This window comes from Vidua chalybeata, chromosome 8 (genome assembly GCF_026979565.1).
Source record: "Vidua chalybeata isolate OUT-0048 chromosome 8, bVidCha1 merged haplotype, whole genome shotgun sequence".
NCBI classification, from domain to species: domain Eukaryota; kingdom Metazoa; phylum Chordata; class Aves; order Passeriformes; family Viduidae; genus Vidua; species Vidua chalybeata.
In genome coordinates, this window is record NC_071537.1 from 29,808,142 (window position 1) to 29,826,110 (window position 17,969).

At 39.8% G+C, this 17,969-nt stretch overlaps 1 protein-coding gene across 3 annotated transcripts in view; it reads right to left on the reverse strand.

Moving 5' to 3' along the window:
* Positions 1-7,936: 7,936 nt before the first annotated feature.
* Positions 7,937-17,969, reverse strand: part of RTKN2 (rhotekin 2) — a 52,447-nt gene continuing 42,414 nt past the window's right edge. The window contains exons 10-13 of one of the 3 annotated variants that reach the window (XM_053948958.1): positions 17,233-17,398; positions 15,207-15,314; positions 12,953-13,224; positions 7,937-9,421 (exon numbers count right to left, since the gene is read on the reverse strand). In XM_053948958.1, the coding sequence (XP_053804933.1) occupies positions 9,380-9,421; positions 12,953-13,224; positions 15,207-15,314; positions 17,233-17,398 (588 nt within the window). In that variant the 3' untranslated portion in view covers positions 7,937-9,379. The remainder of the gene's footprint in view (positions 9,422-12,952; positions 13,225-15,206; positions 15,315-17,232; positions 17,399-17,969) is intronic. The other 2 variants (XM_053948959.1, XM_053948960.1) reach the window with 2 other exon arrangements.

Here is a 17,969-nt window from a genome sequence, read left to right on the forward strand (position 1 = left end):
TCAAAGAGATTATATGACCTGTAACATTTTGATCTGGCTCCTGAACCTGTTCAGAAAAGTTTGCAGCCTCTGGGAAGTTGACTGTGCTGCACACCTCAGCACTTCGGAGGAGTTCAGGTGTGATTTCTGTCTGCAAGCTAAGACATTCCATACTCAGGTATCATATCTGCCCATCTCTTCCAATTATAACCAACTCTTCTGTCAGTTATCCTGCAACACGTCATGCAGCAGAGCTTCTGTGATCCATCCTGGGCAAACGGGAGCTTTGCTGCCTACGAAGGTGATCATGTCAAAGCTGTGCCTTGCAGTGACCTGGATTCTCCTGCCTTTTGCCATCCGGGTCAGCTTGGTGTTTAACCCCCTTGTGTTAAAAGGGAGTTTGGCAATGAAGGGACTACTTTCTGGGGAGTGCAGGGATATTATTCACATCCAGTGTTTAGTATGGAGACAATTCATTGCAAATGTCTCACAGCTGATCCAGGCACTTTGCCTCTTCAGAGAAAAAGATCTGCTAAGGTCTTCCAATGATGTCTAATTCCAGGCAGCTTGGAGACACCCTCAGTGCAGTTTGGCTTGTGCTCACCCCTGCAGGAGCATAGGAAGACCACCTGTCTCCAGCTACAGTGAAAAACCTGATCAGAGACATTTAATTGATTTCCCTGAGAACTGGAAGGGAATGGAAAAGATTCGCTAGGGCTATATCACTATAGCCCTGAATATCACACTGCTGAATGTGAGCTGGTTAACCTTCCCAGGAAAACTTGGATGTATCCAATTGCTCTGCTCCTGGAGTTGCAAAAAACCAGATTTCATTGTAGTACCCTGGTACGTGTCCCCACTCCCGGCTGTCCTTGTGCTGGGTGCTGCTGCCCTGCATGGTCCCTCCGAGCTGTGCGGCAGGCAGGACCCACCTCTCGCACCCAAAAACACTCCAGCTGGTCCTGAGTTACACAGGCCTGGCTTCCTTGCTTTCTGTTTGCTCCGTACATGTGTGAACAGGCCTCGCCTGGAGCCTGCGGGCATGGAGGCAGTGTCAGTGAAAGCGTAAACACGGCCATTCTCATTAAAGGATGTGCCGAGTGAGGTGTGCTGCGGCTTATGCAATCCTGCTTTGAACGGCTGTGAGGAATTCATAGAATTCTCATAAATCTTGATAGTTTCACTTTCATTGAGGGTTTTTATTATCCCTTTTTAAATTTTGTTTGCTTTTTTTTCCTCCCTCCATTAATCATTCTCTTATTCTGAAGTTCCTCTCTCTAGTGAGGGAGAATTAAAAAGCTCTGCTTGGCAGAGCTAGTGAACCACACCAGCTGCATACTAACAAGCAAGAGGATGTCTCTCGAGCAATGTGTGGGCAAAGAAGGGATTCATCCACTTGATCCAGCGTGTAGCCTTCCAAGAAAGCTTGGATGCTCTTTGTCAGCAGTGCAGCTATCTGGAGTAACCTGGTCCTAACCCGTGTCTCACTGGCTTGGGGGATACTATCGTGAGCTTTGTGACATTTGGCCATCTATGTCATCCTCCAGCTGAGCAGTCCTGCAGTCAACCATGGTTTTGTGTGTATGATCAATCCTCCAACTACCTTTGATCACTTCTAAAAGGTCCAGTACCTTGAAACACTCTCTTAAGAAACCATTGTCCTTAGTTACATCAGGAAAAGTAGAGGTGTGGAAAGGAGGCAGAGGGAATAGGAGGAACCCACTATGACACTGGGAGCCATCCAAGGGGAAGTAGAAGGGTGGGAGTAACTGAAGTAACCCACAAAGGAGATGAACCTGGAGGGATGCTGGAGCAATATCATGGGGTAAAAGTTGCAACTGTGCCAACACTGAAGCACAGAGTGTTTTTGAACAGGCAACTTGCTGGGCACTTAGACACTTGTTGTGTCTAAAATTCTCTTATTCATGGGGCTCAATTTCCATGACAAAACAGTCTTGGTGTAGAGAAGCCTCCAAAGTGTGACCTACTGAACTGAACAGCCAAAATGTCAATACAAATAACATTCTATTACTTTTTTTAAAGGCAGCTCCCTTAGTATTAGGATCTGGGGTTGGCAAAGATCAACTTTCTCAGCAAACGATTTTATTTATGAACCTGCTTTACTAGCACCTATGTGGTAGCCTGTAGTCCTGGTGAAATGCTCAGCTTGTAAAAAACGTTGAGGAAGGAGCATGAAGCTGGAGTCCTGCAGAAACCCTTATGGTAAAGGGACACCCCGAATGGTGGGGCAAGGCCGCGAGGGGTCATATGGACCACAGCCAGCCCTGGGGCAAGGATCCCTGCCCCACTCTGTCCACAGCTCCAGGGGCCACTAGAGTGTCAGCCCCCTCCTGAATTACTGCCTTTGGGTACACGTGCCACAGAGATGTGAGAACTGGCAGCATGCAGGGAGATCATCCTGGGATACATCAGCGGAGATGATCAACACTGAACTTAGGAAAGCTTTGCCTCCAGTGCCCTCCAAAAAGCAAACAAAATCCCAGCAGGTTTGGGCTACAAGCAGCGGTGACCCCATAGCCTCTGACTATGCAGTGCATCACTGCTGCAGTGGCCTTCCATTGTCTCAGAATTATGTACCCTGATCACCTTTTTAATAGTAGTTAGGTGGTTAATTTCCTGAAGGTTGCAGGCTGTAGTCTTATTTTTCTATAAATTTCTATACGTGACTTAGTAATTAAATTACCTCTGTTGCTATTACATAATGTAAGTAACAGCTACGTGATTTTAAAAGAATAGTCAAATTTGGCAGACAGTTCAGAGTAATTTATTTTATATTGGAGCCTAATTCTAAGAGATTGCACAAAAAGCAGAAGGCAGCTGCTTGGAATAGTCTAAAATAAGTGTGTGGTAACCAACAACTATTATTATTGTATTACTGCTTATAATTCCCAAATGGAGAATTAAATTTCTGTAATAGATACAGCTTTTAACAAAAACAAAAATAAAAGTATTTGCTTTTTCTGTCAAGGAAAACTCTTCTAGGAAATTATACCATTGAATGTACATTTCCCAAGGGAGGGTGGAAGGAGAAACCCCCAGCCTTGCAAGATTCTTTTGCACAGGGTTTCTGCTTTCCACAGATTCCACTGCAGGATTGTCTCAGATTTCTTCTAAAGGGCAGGCAGAAAGATAGATTTATTATTTAGAGATAAAAATGAGCTAATTAGATTTTTTGATCTATAATACATACTCTCTGTAACTGCATTTAGGTTGGAATTTAACATCCACTTGCCAAAAAATGACATTCCCTCTTCCCCCACAAGCCTGGGTTCTCCATTTCTACCTCCTAATGTGTCTGACCAGAAACAGTATGGCAAATTACAGGGCTGGTCATTAGGAACATTGGATCACATTTCAGGCTCTGAGAGCTTAATATTGACTAGTACATTTTTGACCTTAATTTTAACAGGCTTTTACTTCTGCATGTCAGTTTATATGGGATGGCTGGCTCAGGCATGGGGACCTGGGCACTAACCTGGTCACCTGGCCAAACCTAAAAGTAACTCAAACAATCTTTAATTTGAAATGCTTAATGACTAATCTCTTGTTTTCTTTAATTAATGATCTACAGTTACTAATTGTGAATAGTAAATTGTCTATTTCAGCATTGATAGGAAGAGTTCCTATGGGAAAATGTTCCCCTATAGCTTTAATTTAAATACACATTTTCACATCACACTTACCATATCCTTACCTTTATGCTATCGCATGATTACAGGTCCATTAACTAATCACATTTGACAACTTGTTTATTGAGGGGAGCAACTACTTTACATCTCTTGCCTGGGAAAGAAAATGCTCTAACAAACAATTATTCAGCAGCTGCAATCATGGAGCACTGAATTAATTGCTTTGAAGATCTCAGTCAAGAATATCTTGATAAAAAATCAAAGAAAATGTTGTTTGACAGAATGCATGAATGAGAGTGCCAAGAGGAACTCAGGCTTGGTAAGCTGCAGCCCTGCTCCAGGGAGCATTCCATGAGGACCTTGAAACACTGCACTCAGAGGAGGAGCAGGCTCTGGAAAAGCTCATTTGCCTATTTGTTCTTTTATGTTTAGTTTACGAAAACCAGAACATATAATTTGATTATAAGATCAGGATGCTGCTAAAATGGGCCAAAAACTTGAGCATAGTCAGGTCGATAAAGGCTGACACATGGATATCTCATATGTGTAGCCTCCGTGGATGACTTCTGCCATACAAATAATTAACCCAAAGCGTACTGTGAAGTGTAATGATTATAAAGCACTTTAGAACTTTCTCCCAATGGGAACTGTTGTGATTGCACTGGAGTGAGATAAAAAGCAGAACAAGGCATGTGGGGATCTCGACTCTGGACCTGGCTAGGTAAAACTATTTTGGTGCACCTTGATGCTGGGGAATGCCACTCACTCCCTGACAAATGTCCAAGAGGGCATCAGGACAGTTTGTATCTTGAGTTACAAGATCAGTGCTTTGTTGGGACTATAGCATTGTAGAAAATAGTGGGATTGCTGATAAAGCACGATGAAGGCACTGAAGACATCAACTGGAAAGGGGTTTCTGATCTCTCCAGTTCCTTTATCAGCATGAGGAGGACCAGAGTGTTTCACGTGAGACAGTCCCAAACTCTACTCCATGGACAAGTCACAGCCTGCAACACTTGGGACTGGCCAGTCCCAAGCCATGCTTCCTTCTTTCAACTGCTGTAACCTTGTGTGCTTTGCAAGTCAACTGAGATGAAATATGTTTCTGCCAGATAAGACTAATTCCTACAATGACACTGGAAAGGAAAGGAGCACTTAGAGATCCAAAATTCTCTGTAGTAAAGGGCTTCAAAAGTGAAGTACAAGTACTAAACAATATCTTCTCTGAATATTCTGTCACTATAAACAGCTGAAAAAGTTGCCCAGTAAACTGAAGGGCAGTGATAATGTCAGGTGGCTTCTCAGAAATCATCCTGATTGGGCTTTTTGGTCACATCCCATTAGTAACACAGTCAGCTTTTCAAAACTCCCTTGTTCTTACATTAAAAGTTGTTAAGAGTTTGCTAGCATCATCTCTCTAGAAAAGGGAAGAAATATAATTCTTTTCCCTTTCCTGCATACTCCAAGTTCAGAGGGTCTGCAAGGATGGTGGTATTGAAGTCAGTCATGAATATGGCACTATGTTGCCACACCCAACACCCCTAAGGACTAATGCCTCAGAAGTGTGATGGAAACTTCTGTCACAATGGTTCATATTTAAAAGTGAGGGGCAGAGAAACTGTGGCCCCCCATCTTGACTCTTGTTTAAAATCAGTGAGAGCCCAAACGAATTTATACACTTGAATGTATCCTGAATCAAATAATTGTTTCTGCACCAAGCCCTTGGCTCTCTTTAATGCTTCAACATGAGACAGAGCCTAACTAAATAACTGGCTCTATCTTTTCCTTTTCCCTTTTCTGTTTTTTTCTTTTTTTTTTTTTTTATTTTGCAGATATGGTTGACAGAGTTTGCCCTACCAAAGAAAATATAGAAAGAAGCAAGTAAACAAGTTGTTGCTGAAGTTTGTATTTATCATTTTAGTAAGCTGTAGAGTAGCTGAAAACTCACATGTTCTGCTTTATCCTTATGAAAAATGTAAATAGCAGGTTACATATTAATGCTTAGAAATCACTAACTTTACTTGCCAAGGAATTATGCAATTTTTTTAAATGAATGAACAAAAAAGTGTAGATCAGGCTGTAGGCTTAAGTGGCTATTGCACGAGCTGGGTTCAATCTGAGGTGTTCCCAAGACAGCAGACCTTTATTCTTCTTTAGGATAATGATCAAGCAAATGTTTAAGAATCTTCCTAATGAGGTCATGAGTAAAATGTGATGTATTATTAGACACATAAATGAACGCTTATTAAAATAATAGAAAAATTCTGATATATAAAAGGCATAGTGTATTAAATTCAGCTTGACCTGAAGCCATGTGTTGGAATACCATTATTAGGATCTGTCCTTAATAAAAGGCTTTCAATTTAGTGAGTAAAATTTGAGATTCTACTAATTTTGAGCAAAGTTTCTTCCAAGACAAGCCCTCTTGAAGAGCTGGTCTGCCCCATGTCAGGTGGCCCATGCTGTGTGATAAAGCTACAGCAATGAGAAGAGCATTTTTGTCCTTTACATCCAGACCCTAGGTCTGGATTCAGAAGAAAGGCAAAGCTGCCACAGGCTCTCTATTTTCTTACAAGCCAAATATACAGGCTAAGAATCTGTCACCTCAGTGCTTTGGCAGCTGACACTCCAGCTGATCCATCTACATCATGGGAAGGTCAGTTAAATTGCTCTCAGTTTATTTCAAAAGCTCTCAAACATTTTGTACAGATGTTGGACTGAGGAGAAATGACCACTCAAAACCAAAGGAAGTGAAGCAGCTGCTGCCAACTGAAAAAAAAATGCTGTGAGGACAAAGCAGCTCATTCATGTCAGCCACACAGTTATAACAATTTTTCCTGCTATTGAGAAATTTGTGAGATATTAAGCTCACTATAACAGCACTAAGATCTTCACTTGCCTAAGTCATATCTTTCTTTAGGCACACACCATTCTGGCCACAGAGTGATGGAAATATTTTTATTTGGTTTCTGCTAATGCAGAATGAGTAGCTAAAACGGAGGCAATATTAATGAATATATTCTGTTCTTGTAAATCAAGAGTGCCCCTGAGCAAGTAGTGCGTGTTCAGCTCTGGGCACCCAGCTCAAGAAAGATATCATCAAAATACATATGGGATTTTGAAATAGACACTAATTAAAAAATGGAAAATATAATCCAAACAAAGATGGAAAAAACTGGGACCATTTTCCTTTAGGGTGATAAAATCAATGATATTTGTATTTGGAACCACTTTTATAGTGAGTGACATAAAAAGGAATGTGATGAACACTTGCTGACCCTTTCCTTCTTAGCAAGAGAAAATACACAAATTTTAAAGCTTGGAAAGAAAACTTTTGTGGCAATATCATTAAGCTGTAAGTGCCACAAGACAGTAGTGATGCCAAAATTTAAGCAAATTAAAGAATAAATTTTTTTACTTTTAACTGCCACTCTGAATTCATGTCCAGACAGAGACATAAAGTGAAACTTTGACAGACTAAAAGGCTTTCCACATCTGCATATTAAAAAGCCTGTAATTACTAAGGGCTGGGAAAAGGCTGTGTATATAACGACTTTCTTCTGCAAGTATTTTGTATCATTACCGAACACTGGACAAGAGCTCAAAAAAAACACCTTGAGGTGAAACAACATATACTATAAATAATGGCTTCTTGTAGCTATTTTGCAAGAAGTTTATAGAAATGTGAAGAAATACCGTAACAGAATAAAAGACACTTCACTAGCTATTATAAATTTTCTCCCTTTGGGGAGGTACATAAAAAACATTTAGAAAGCTATCTTGATATAAAAATCTTGAAAGATTGTTCTTTCCTCATAAAAAGCAATTTATTTTGATGTCTCACAAACTGGGTTTTTTTGTGAGTATATAACACATACATGGAACAATTACAGTTTAACCATTTACTAATGGTTATATGAAGAGCTCATCATATCTTATATTCCCATGATTCCTTAAAGGAAACTGCAGCAGCTTTAGCTGCAGCACAATTTTCATTAAATCACTCAGCTGCACTGAGTTGCCTTGCAATTGTCAATCTCACTTTCTTTGTTTCATCATGGACTCCAATTCCAAAATTAAAATGTCTCACAATTCCTTTTGCATTTATTACAGTAATTTTATAACTGGGTCAAAAGAACACTTGAGCAGCTCAGTTAGTTCTAAATTAGTAGTGTCACACTGAGCTCTAGCTGGTGAGGTGCATAAGAGCTCCCTTTCAGCACAAGGCTTCCTGTGAAAGGAAAACAATTAATGGATGGATTAATTAATTAATCAATGGATGTCAGTGGCTTATTTATGAAGCCACCTTACAAAGCAGAAAGCAAGATGTAAATCTACTTCATGGCATCTTTTCCTCCATGATTATGAGAGAAGTAAGATGAAACCTAAAACAGGCTGTTTTGTTTTGGCACATTTGTGGAAAAAAGGTGCATCTCATAATATTTCTAACTTTACCGACTCACACAAGGTGGTGTCCGTTGGATTCAGTGAATGGCAGGGAGCATTGATTTAACTGAAAGCCAGTTAAATGGCTTTTCCTCCCTTCCTCCAAGTCAGAAAACTGAGGCTGATACTGTTTGCTGTTGTCAGTATGAGCCTACAGGGCTACATTCATGGCAGGCCCAAGGGAAAAGGAGCTACCCCTGAGCTCTCTCATTTTACAGCAGCCATCACCCATGGCTTATACACTGGAGTAAACCTTAATGTAGTTCCAGATTGAAAAAAATTACACCAAAAACCTTTTATTCTAGAAATGTTTTTAATTTCACTTGCATATTTTAACAGAAATACAATATGCTAGCAGCAAAATAAGAAGATTTCTGTTCTAACATTTCACAATACATTAGTGTCTAAATCTCCATTTTTCTATTAAGGTAGTTTGCATTAATTAGAAATCAATTCTGAATACTACGACAGTATTTCCAAATACGTACAAGCCACCAAAAAATAACTATTAGTATTATTACCATGGGAAAAAAACCCCACAATACTAGTAAAAATGTAAGCATTTGAAGGCAATGCCTTTAAAACCACAGAAGGTACCATCTACCATTCCAAGACCAAATAAACAGCTGAAGACATCAGGTAAATATAAAAAGTTAATAAATTAAGGCTTTGTTCAGTCAATATTTCAGAAGTTCATGTTCTGTGAAATTTATATTCATGTTTGAACTAGCAATTAATTTCAAGTTGTACTTCCTAAAAGAAGAGTTCGGGCTGATTTCTGTCTCCCCCACTTCAAGACTGCATCCAACCCTTAATTCTGGTTTTAAGCAGCATTAATTAATCCCAGCAGAGAACAAGCAAGGTATAGTTTTCAGAGCAGGCCCGACACCTTCCTCAGACAAGTCTCTAATCCCACGTGTAGTTCAGCAGGTACCACCAACGTCCTCCCTGTGCTACACTGGATCATTGGAGCCATTCATCCTGGGAGAAGTGTTTCTCAATGGACTTCCCTGCCAGATGACAGCATTCCAGCTTGCCTACACAAATGTGAACACAGGGGAATGGGACAGAAGGGCTGGAAGAAGCCACAGGTCCTCCAAGCCTCCTCCCAGCAGGAAGCTGCCAAATGACTTGGGTTTTGATCCCTGATATTTTGAGTCACGCAATTAAAGCATCCTCACCGAACACAGCTGCTAAGATGGTGAAATGTTACATTCTCCTCTACTGCTGGGAGCAGCAGTTCCTCCAGGGGCACTGACTTTATTGTATAGCTGAGTTCTCTGTTTCCTGGGAGCCTGCAGGTTTTATTGGTTACACCAACTTGCTTCACAGAAGATGCAAAGGCACTAATGGCAATACAGAAGGGGGAGGGGAAAGAAAGGCAAAGTAACAATAAATACTAAAACCTAAATCAACTCTTTCTTCATAACAGGGATTATATAGTTCTGAAGCAGAAGAACAGAATAATTAATGGCCTTGTTTGCTTAGTGGTGGTCACTGCAATATCGTGAACTGGCCCACGTGAGTCTAATAAGGATAGATATAGAATATCAATACAGCTTCATGGAGAATAGGTCTTGAACAACAGTTTGCATTTTACTCTTTGATATATTAAGTTTGGCTTGCAAAGATACCTGCACAGAGGTGTTACCCACAAGAACCCTGAGTAACCTTCTGAAAACAAGATGAACATGTAATTTTCTTTAAAATATCATAATAATAATTTCAAGATACTGTATTAGTAGGGATTCAGCAAGAAATATAGCTGTTTTCCATCTTACTCAAAGTTTTAAAGGCTCTAGGATAAAAGGGACAGAAATTCAATGGCCTGCCTGTTTGCTTTTCCCCACCCCCTACCCATGTCACTGATGTAATAAAAACTTATCACCTCTCTCTACAAACCTTACCTTGCATTCAATTTTAAAAATCAATGATCTGGAATAAACTGTAAAAATCACTTGCAATAAATTTGCAAAGGACATGCAGACTGCTGGAGTAGTAAAGAATGAGGACAGGTCACTTAGAGCAATGTGGATCACTTCATGAGCAGTATTTTAATGCTGATAAAATACAATCTATATTTCCAAGAAAATATAAGGTAAGATAATGAGAGGATGATGTACCACATTCTTGAGAAAGACTCTGAAGAGGACATGGCCCATAACAGTCAGCATCCAAGGCAATGCTTCCACAAAAAAAAAAAAAAAAAAAAAAAAGCAATTTTTGAGAGGAGAGAGAGAGGGAGATATTCAGAGCAAGAGGATCACATTATAGCTCTACACAGTCCTGATGGATCACTATTGACATGTGGCATCTAATTCAGATGTCACCCTTACAAATATTTCTGTACATGAGAAATACAGAGAAGAACGTGAAGATTAATTAGTCTTGGATAACATTCACTGCCATAGGAAAGTTAAGGAATGCAGTACGTCTCATCAGAGAAAAGGTTAAAAGGGACATAATCATGATTTATAACTACACACAGGCAATTAGAAAAGCTGATACTACGGAGATCAATATAAGCAATCAAATGCATAAAAAGACCAAAATAACTTAAGGTGGAGCTAGAAATGCAAATAGAAAATCAAGTGAAAAATGTACCTGGGGTAATTAAGTGTTGCAACAGGAGGTATGAGTGAATTCTCATCACTTGAAGACTTCCAATTAATATTAAATGCCTTGCTAAAATACATATGTTCAGTTCAAACAAAGCCACTGAATTTAATAGAGAAACTGCTTGTTGAAATTCAATGGTCTGTTGAATTTAAAAATAAATCCTCATTATGGTGCCTTATTTCCTTATAAATGTATGAGATTTTTAAAAAAAATATATCTACAAAATGAAAGGGGGTTACTGAGAAAAGTGTTTGTTTTTTTTTCTTTCTGAGCACAGAAACATTTAAGGCTAGATTTAAAGCTAAATAAACTGCAGCTGCATTTTGGAAAATATGCTTCACCCCCCTCCCAATTTTTCCCATTTCTTGTTCAGAGTTGTACAGTCCACTTAGTTGACTGTCTGATTTACATAATCATGTAGTTTTTCTTCAGTTTTTCTGTTCCTATTTATAAGCCATTCACAAACCATCCACTTAAGTAACAGCATGATTTATTGTAAGAATTATTATGGTTGTTTCAGAGGGAAAATGGAATGTGATTAAATGAAGAATGAACAAGGACGTTCTAGAACAAAGGGCTCTAATCCTGCAAAAAGATTTGTAAATGAAATCTGCCTCTCAACCCCATCCCAAATGAACTACTGAGGGAATTCAGCAGATACCTTTACAACTGTGGAGCCAAGAGCTTAGCGGAAGACAATAAATTAAATAAAATAAATCAACCAACCAACCAACCGTGCCCACAGTATCTTCTGGAGAAATGGTAAAGCTCCCAGAGCTGTCCACACTTAGGGAAAAAATTAATAAATAATGAACAGTATGTATGCAGTTCCTGAAATGACCCTCTCAACACAGGTCTAAGCACCAAGTCTCTCCAGGGGAGAACTGCAAGCAGACCTTTGCCCTTGGATAAGTTCCAGCATCTGAGACAAATGCATCAGACAAGGAAATGGCTGGGTAGTGAAGCTGTGGGTCCAAGAGAACACAGCTTTTTCTTATGCAGTAGATATTTTGCAGGTGCCCCAGGAACCCTAACAACACATACTTCTTATAGAACTGGTGAACAGTCTGATGAAAGAATATCAAAGTTCAGTATCTTCACCTGAAGTGCTTATTCTCTGCTATTGCAGAAAGAACAACTGGTTAAAAAACCCTGTTTTGCTTTCTAGTAACACTGCCTGTTTACAAACCAGCTCCCTACCAGGAACAGCTGAGAGGCTCCACAAAGGAGGAGCTGTGTTACAGACCCACATTTGTCAGGAAAAACAACCCTAAGACAAGCACGTGCACATACCCAGCAACTGCTTTTAAACACCTGTCTTAGCCCAAAATCAACAGCAGTGATGGAGCATATCCTTGCTCGAAGACAGATAACCCTGGTCCATTCCAACTGCACATGAACCAGCAGGAACTTGGGAAATCCCACACTAACTTGATAGAACTGCCTCAGAAATTCGTATGGAGTTACAGAGCCATTCAGAACAGCACAAAAGCTTTTCATACTTGATTACCATATAAGCAATGTTTCCTAAACAGCAAGGGAGAGAGAGGATGCAGTAAGCATGGAGCCCAAGATTACCAGCTTTGCAAGATCTGTGTGGTGAATTTCCACTTAAGTAGTCTGAGGAGCTGTGGATGGGCTAAGCTGAGGCACTGGTAGAAGGCACTGATAACATGCCTGCTGTGGGGACAGCTGAGGTTACCCTGAACACTGTGGTTTTTTTCAAGAGGAAAGTACTGAACTATTGTTTTCAGAAATAGTGCCGTTACTCCAGACAGAGAAAACCACCCCCCCATTCTAGTGCAATTATTTTGATACTACCACTAATGAATACAGCTGAGACTGCAGCTAGCAGTAATGCCCTGGCTTACAGGAAACGCTTGAGCTAAATGCTAAAATCTACTTTTAATGAAGAGTATTAGGAGAAGGCTGAGAAACTTTAAATTCCAAAGACTCCTCTAAGCTAAATATAATGCCTATGGATGCAACCAGGACCTGGGGTCTAGTATTTCTGTGATGCTTTTATGTCTAGGGGTTGGTACTGGTTTGGTGTCAGACTTGGTCTTGCTCACCAGAGAAGTAGGATTCCCCAGGCCAGCTAAAGCACTTTTTCCACACGGACCAATTTTATGAGGGGGAGCAAGGGGGGTTTGCAGCTGCTGCATTTTCGTAGCTAACACTGACTCAAAGGAAGAGCTACTGGCAGGTGTGTGGTCAGGCTTCCTCCAGTTTTCCTTGCCCAGCTGCTCTGTGTTCACCTGTGCTTCTGCACTGTATGGTGACTTCTCAGAGGGTGGAGGCGGAGCTCTTCTTTTCTTTCCTCTGCTGTCCTTAGGACTTGTGGCATCTCTTTTTGGGTCCAGATGCATGTTTTTCTGAACAGTCATCTCATGAGATCCATCAAAGAGTGATGCCCATAGGGCAGATGCAGACTCTTGTTGCTGGCCAAGAAGGAACTCACCATTGCTTTCTTCAATTTTCCTGTGTATGATATCAGCTAAGCCCTCATGTTTCACTGGAGAATCAATGCCTGTAATTTTAAGGGACAGCAATTAACCTAGATTAAAACACCACCAATGATTTTACTTCTATTTTCTTATTACTACTCAGAATACAAAGCTGTATTAATTGTCTCACCAAGTCTGAACTACTAAGAGTATTAATGGATGAAATGGAAAATATTACTTATGCTATCCAAAAGAGAACTGAGGTGACAGGAGGGAATTATTTTTGTGACAGCTGGCATTGAGGCAGCAGGGTAGGCACTGATATTTCTTTCCTAGTAAAAGAAAAAATAAAGTACTACAGGGAAACCTGTATGTATTAGTTATTAAATACATTTTGTTGTATAGTGCTTTGAAAATTTTGTTTCACAGGAGGCCCATGAAAGTCTGACTAAATAGTCTTGTGCTGCCAGCCTGTAGAAAATGGGACATCTTCACATATATCATTTTTCTCTCTGTGCCTTAGGACTGCCTTGCTCCATTTCTTATTCTTCTTACTGAGTTTTCCATGTATACTGCAGAAGTACCAGCCTCAAACAGCAGGAGTACCTGATTTTCAATAGGATCACAGAACAGTTTAGGTTGGAAAAGGCATTTAAAGGTCAGCAAGTCCAACTGTTAACCCTGCCAAATCCACCACCAACCCATGTCCCTAAGCACCAAATCTGCACATCTGTCTTTCAAATACCTCCAAAAATGGTGTCCCCACCACTGTAGCCTGTGTCTCTGCTTGATAACCCTTTCTGTGAAGAAATTCTTCCTAATATCCAATCTAAACCTCCCCTGGGGCAACTGGAGGTTGTTTCCTCTTGCCCTATCACTTGTTACTAAAGTAAAGGGACTGAACCCCCCTAGCTATGCCCTCCTTCCAGGGAGCTGTAGAGAACCATAAGGTCCCTCCTGAGCCTCCTTTCCCTACAGGCTAAACACTCCCAGCTCCCTCAGTCACTCCTGATCACATGTGTGCTCCAGACCCTTTCCCAGCTTCATTGCCCTTCTCTGGACACATTTCAGAGTGTGTCTGGAGTGTGTCTTGTAATGTCTTTCAATATCTTTCTTGTAGTGAGAGGCCCAGAACTGAACACAGGATTTGAGGTGCCTCACCAGTGCTGGGTACAGGGTACTACAAATACTATATATAATTGAGGAAAAAAATGGAGTATTAAGAGTGAAATGTAGTTGTGTTCTGCTCCTCACTGAGGTACATGTGTATCAGTGGAATTATACTACCATGTTACCTTTGTAAAGCTTCTGTGTGGTTCATTTACTGCATTTCTGCTTAGCATTCACAGCTTAGATAAAACTTGATTGTTCAGTGCTCTGATGCATGGTAACTCAGTGACCCACATGGCATTTTGAGCATCATCACAGCTCCATCCCAAGCAGCAAGCAGTCAGGCCTTTAGAGTTGTACAGTGTTTCTCAGTCAATACTGCATGGGAGCCAGTAAAACAAAGTGACCTACTTTTTCTAGTCTGTAAATATTATTTCTGTATCAAAACTATTAAAAAAATCCTGCTGCATACCATTTTTCTCTGCAAAAATACAAGTCCCAGATACACTCTAGCTAGATTTTCCAAGCATATCTTTCAACATCATTACCAAAGACCAAAAAATTAGGTAACTTATGCTAGGTAAACCTTCAAATAGCTGTAAGAACAGCAGATTAATTTCATGCAATTGGTTTGCAAGCTGGACTATTTTACCTTTACATTTCCTGAGCTGTATACTACTCTTACCATGAGTGTTTATTTCTAGTGACAGCTGTTTTGAGTGTATTCAGGGTAGACTGCAGGTTTTTTAGCTCAAGGTATAAAAGTGTATTCATTATTTGCACTATTACAAATTCAGATTTAATACGAACTCCTTGGTATGCAGTTGTGTTGCTCTTTCATTGTCTGAATTGTCCTTGAAAAACTCAGTGTTTCACCACCAACACCAGAAGCCATCTGAATTCAGACAATGTTGTTTCTGTTACTCTGCAACTTGAAAAGGCAAATCCCACTTACTCATATCATGGTAGACGGAGGTCGCTTCCTTTGTCAAGAACAAAGGTGGTTTCCGTGGTGACATAATCTCAATTTTCATAAGTTCCTCACAACAATGCTTCCACTGGCCTGAGAGAGAAAAGAGAACAATGACTGGAACTTAAACACATCAGCCTGGAAAAAAAAAATGGAGGTTATTAGGTTGTGTCAGGAAACTATCTCCAAAGTAATACTAAACAGTGAGAATTTACTTTTGTTTAGCACAAGTGCTCAGGATGTGTTTGTATTTTCACCTCTGTATTCATTCTCTTAGCACAAAGGTCATAAGATCCTCGCTGGAATTTAAGCATCCAGAATTACTCTTACACTATGATTGCTAAAGATCATAATTTGCCTTCAAATCCCCAAACGGTATAAATTCAAGGGAAAAAAAATAGAAAAAAAAATTTAAGGTTTAGGAAGCTTCATCAAGTTATCAGGAACAACCTCCAATATCCTGCAAACCGGGTGTTATACAGCAATGTTACAATGTTATGGCAAAGGAACATTCTGTTTTTAATAGAGGATAACTTGCCTTTTATCCTTTAGCAGACAAGGAAACCTCTTTTTCTATTAATAGATTTTGACCTTAAGGAAAACAAGACACAGTAAAATTACTTTGTTCATACCAATCATTCTAAGTTTTCTGGGCACATTAATTTTAAGAGAATTTTAGAACCAGGGAAGAAAAAAGGCATTTAAATGCCAAGTGACCCATTTTTTCAGAATCCAAGGAAAATGTCTCAAAAAAATCTGTGGGTAGTATTCTATCTATAATGAATAAGAAGTAGATCTTTTACCCTACTCTACAGATAATTTAAAGAGGATGCCCTAGTTTTTGCTTGGTGTGTTTCTTTAATTGATAGTGCTTTTTCTCATTGTAAATCAAAGTTAGAAATGACTGGAAATATGACTACAACACTGAGTTTCTACAACCTCAATTCAATTATTTGATTGGTGTTATCTCTGACTAAAGACTGATATTTCATTAATTGACCTGATTTTGTTTTCTGACCTGATAAAAATGCCTATCAGGAAGCTACTCTACTTTGTCAATAGCAGCATAAAAGCTGACAGTCGCTACTCTCAATAAATCTGTGAGTCAAGCAGAAAGCAGAGAAAAAAGACACAGGCAAATTAATCTATGTAATTTTTATAATAAGGATTTGGTGATAAACAAGGAGCACAATATACTACTTCAACAGTTTTTCACACCAATAAATGAGTTCCCTCTGCCATGTAAGATCAGGATTGTTCCAGAGGTTTGCCAAAGGATCAGGGTAACACTTTAACACCTGTTACAAAGGCTGAGGTACAGCTTTTACCAGGTCCAGGTAAGCAGTGTGTATTTGCCCAACTGCATGGAGTGTGGCTGGGTGAGCATATTCCCATGTGATGAGGGCTACCAGAACATTTGAACTACAACAGAATCAAGCAATCCCTATTATAACAAATTGTAATTTAATTCATCCATGACACTGCTGAGCAAGGAAACCCCAAGTTTACTTGTGACTACTTCCAAGAGCTGGCTGAATCTGCATCCCAGCCAAGGCCCCACACAATTCCAGCATCCTCACCACTTGTCACTAAGACTTCCATACTAAGGCTTTATACTTGCAGGATCTCACCAAACCAACACACCACTGGTTGGATGCCCAGGCAGAGGTGGACTCCTCCCACTACAGTGGGAAGGAGGAAGAGACAGTGAGAATTTATCAGTCTTTAAAAACATTATCAAGAACACTGCCAAGAGAACAAGTTTTCTGAGGTTGATGGACATATTCTGCCTCTGATTTCCTGCAAGAACACATGGACTTTGGTTTAGTCAAATATTTGCCTTCCAACGACTTAGACCACCACCCAGTATTATCCCAGAGAACATATTTCTTTTTGTTCCTGCAAACAAAGGCTTATGAGGCAATTCCAATTCAAATTGCTCAAAGATCCCTTTGATGTCACATAATGCTCCATTCGGAGGGCACACTGCCAGCACTGCTTGCTTACTTACTCAGATCATAAAAGTGCTGCCAGAAAGCCTCCATCCACTGATGAAGTTCATCCCTACTGTCAGTAGCAAAACGTTGCGTCACACCCTCTCCAGACATGGGGTTGATAACGGAGAAGTTATTAGCTCTTCTCTTGGAGTCCTTATCCACAGCTCGAATCCTGGTTTCCTAGGAACAACAAACTGTGGTAGTGACTTACTGCTTCACACTGGCATCACCTTATGGCCAATGACAGTGTAAAGAATTTGGCCTTTTGTCTACTTCAGGTTAATACCCAATTAAAAAAGAAACCTAATGTCAGGAACTGGTTGAAAAATATTTTCTCATAAAAAAAAAAAATTCTCATAAAACTATTAAAATGGCATAAAACATGAAAAATAAGTTAATAAAGGACAATTATTGCAGTTCAGTCTGAATTACAGAATGTACTGTAATTCTGTGTTCCCCCTCTCTCTACCTTCACCAGCTCATGTCACACTGCTCACTCTTCTCCACAGTAGTTTAGTGAATAATCTACATTAACAGCAAGCAGCTCCTTTTCTCCAAATGATTCAGAATGGACAATCACATTAATACAGCTACTATTTACACCTCCTACTGCACTTCTTTGGGCCATCATTCACCCACTGCATTGTAAACTTGTATCAATTTAATGCTCATCTTAGTGCATCAAGACATGCAGGGTAATACAACAGTGACAGGAAAGTTAAAAAGAAACTTACTTAGGCCATCTTTAAAG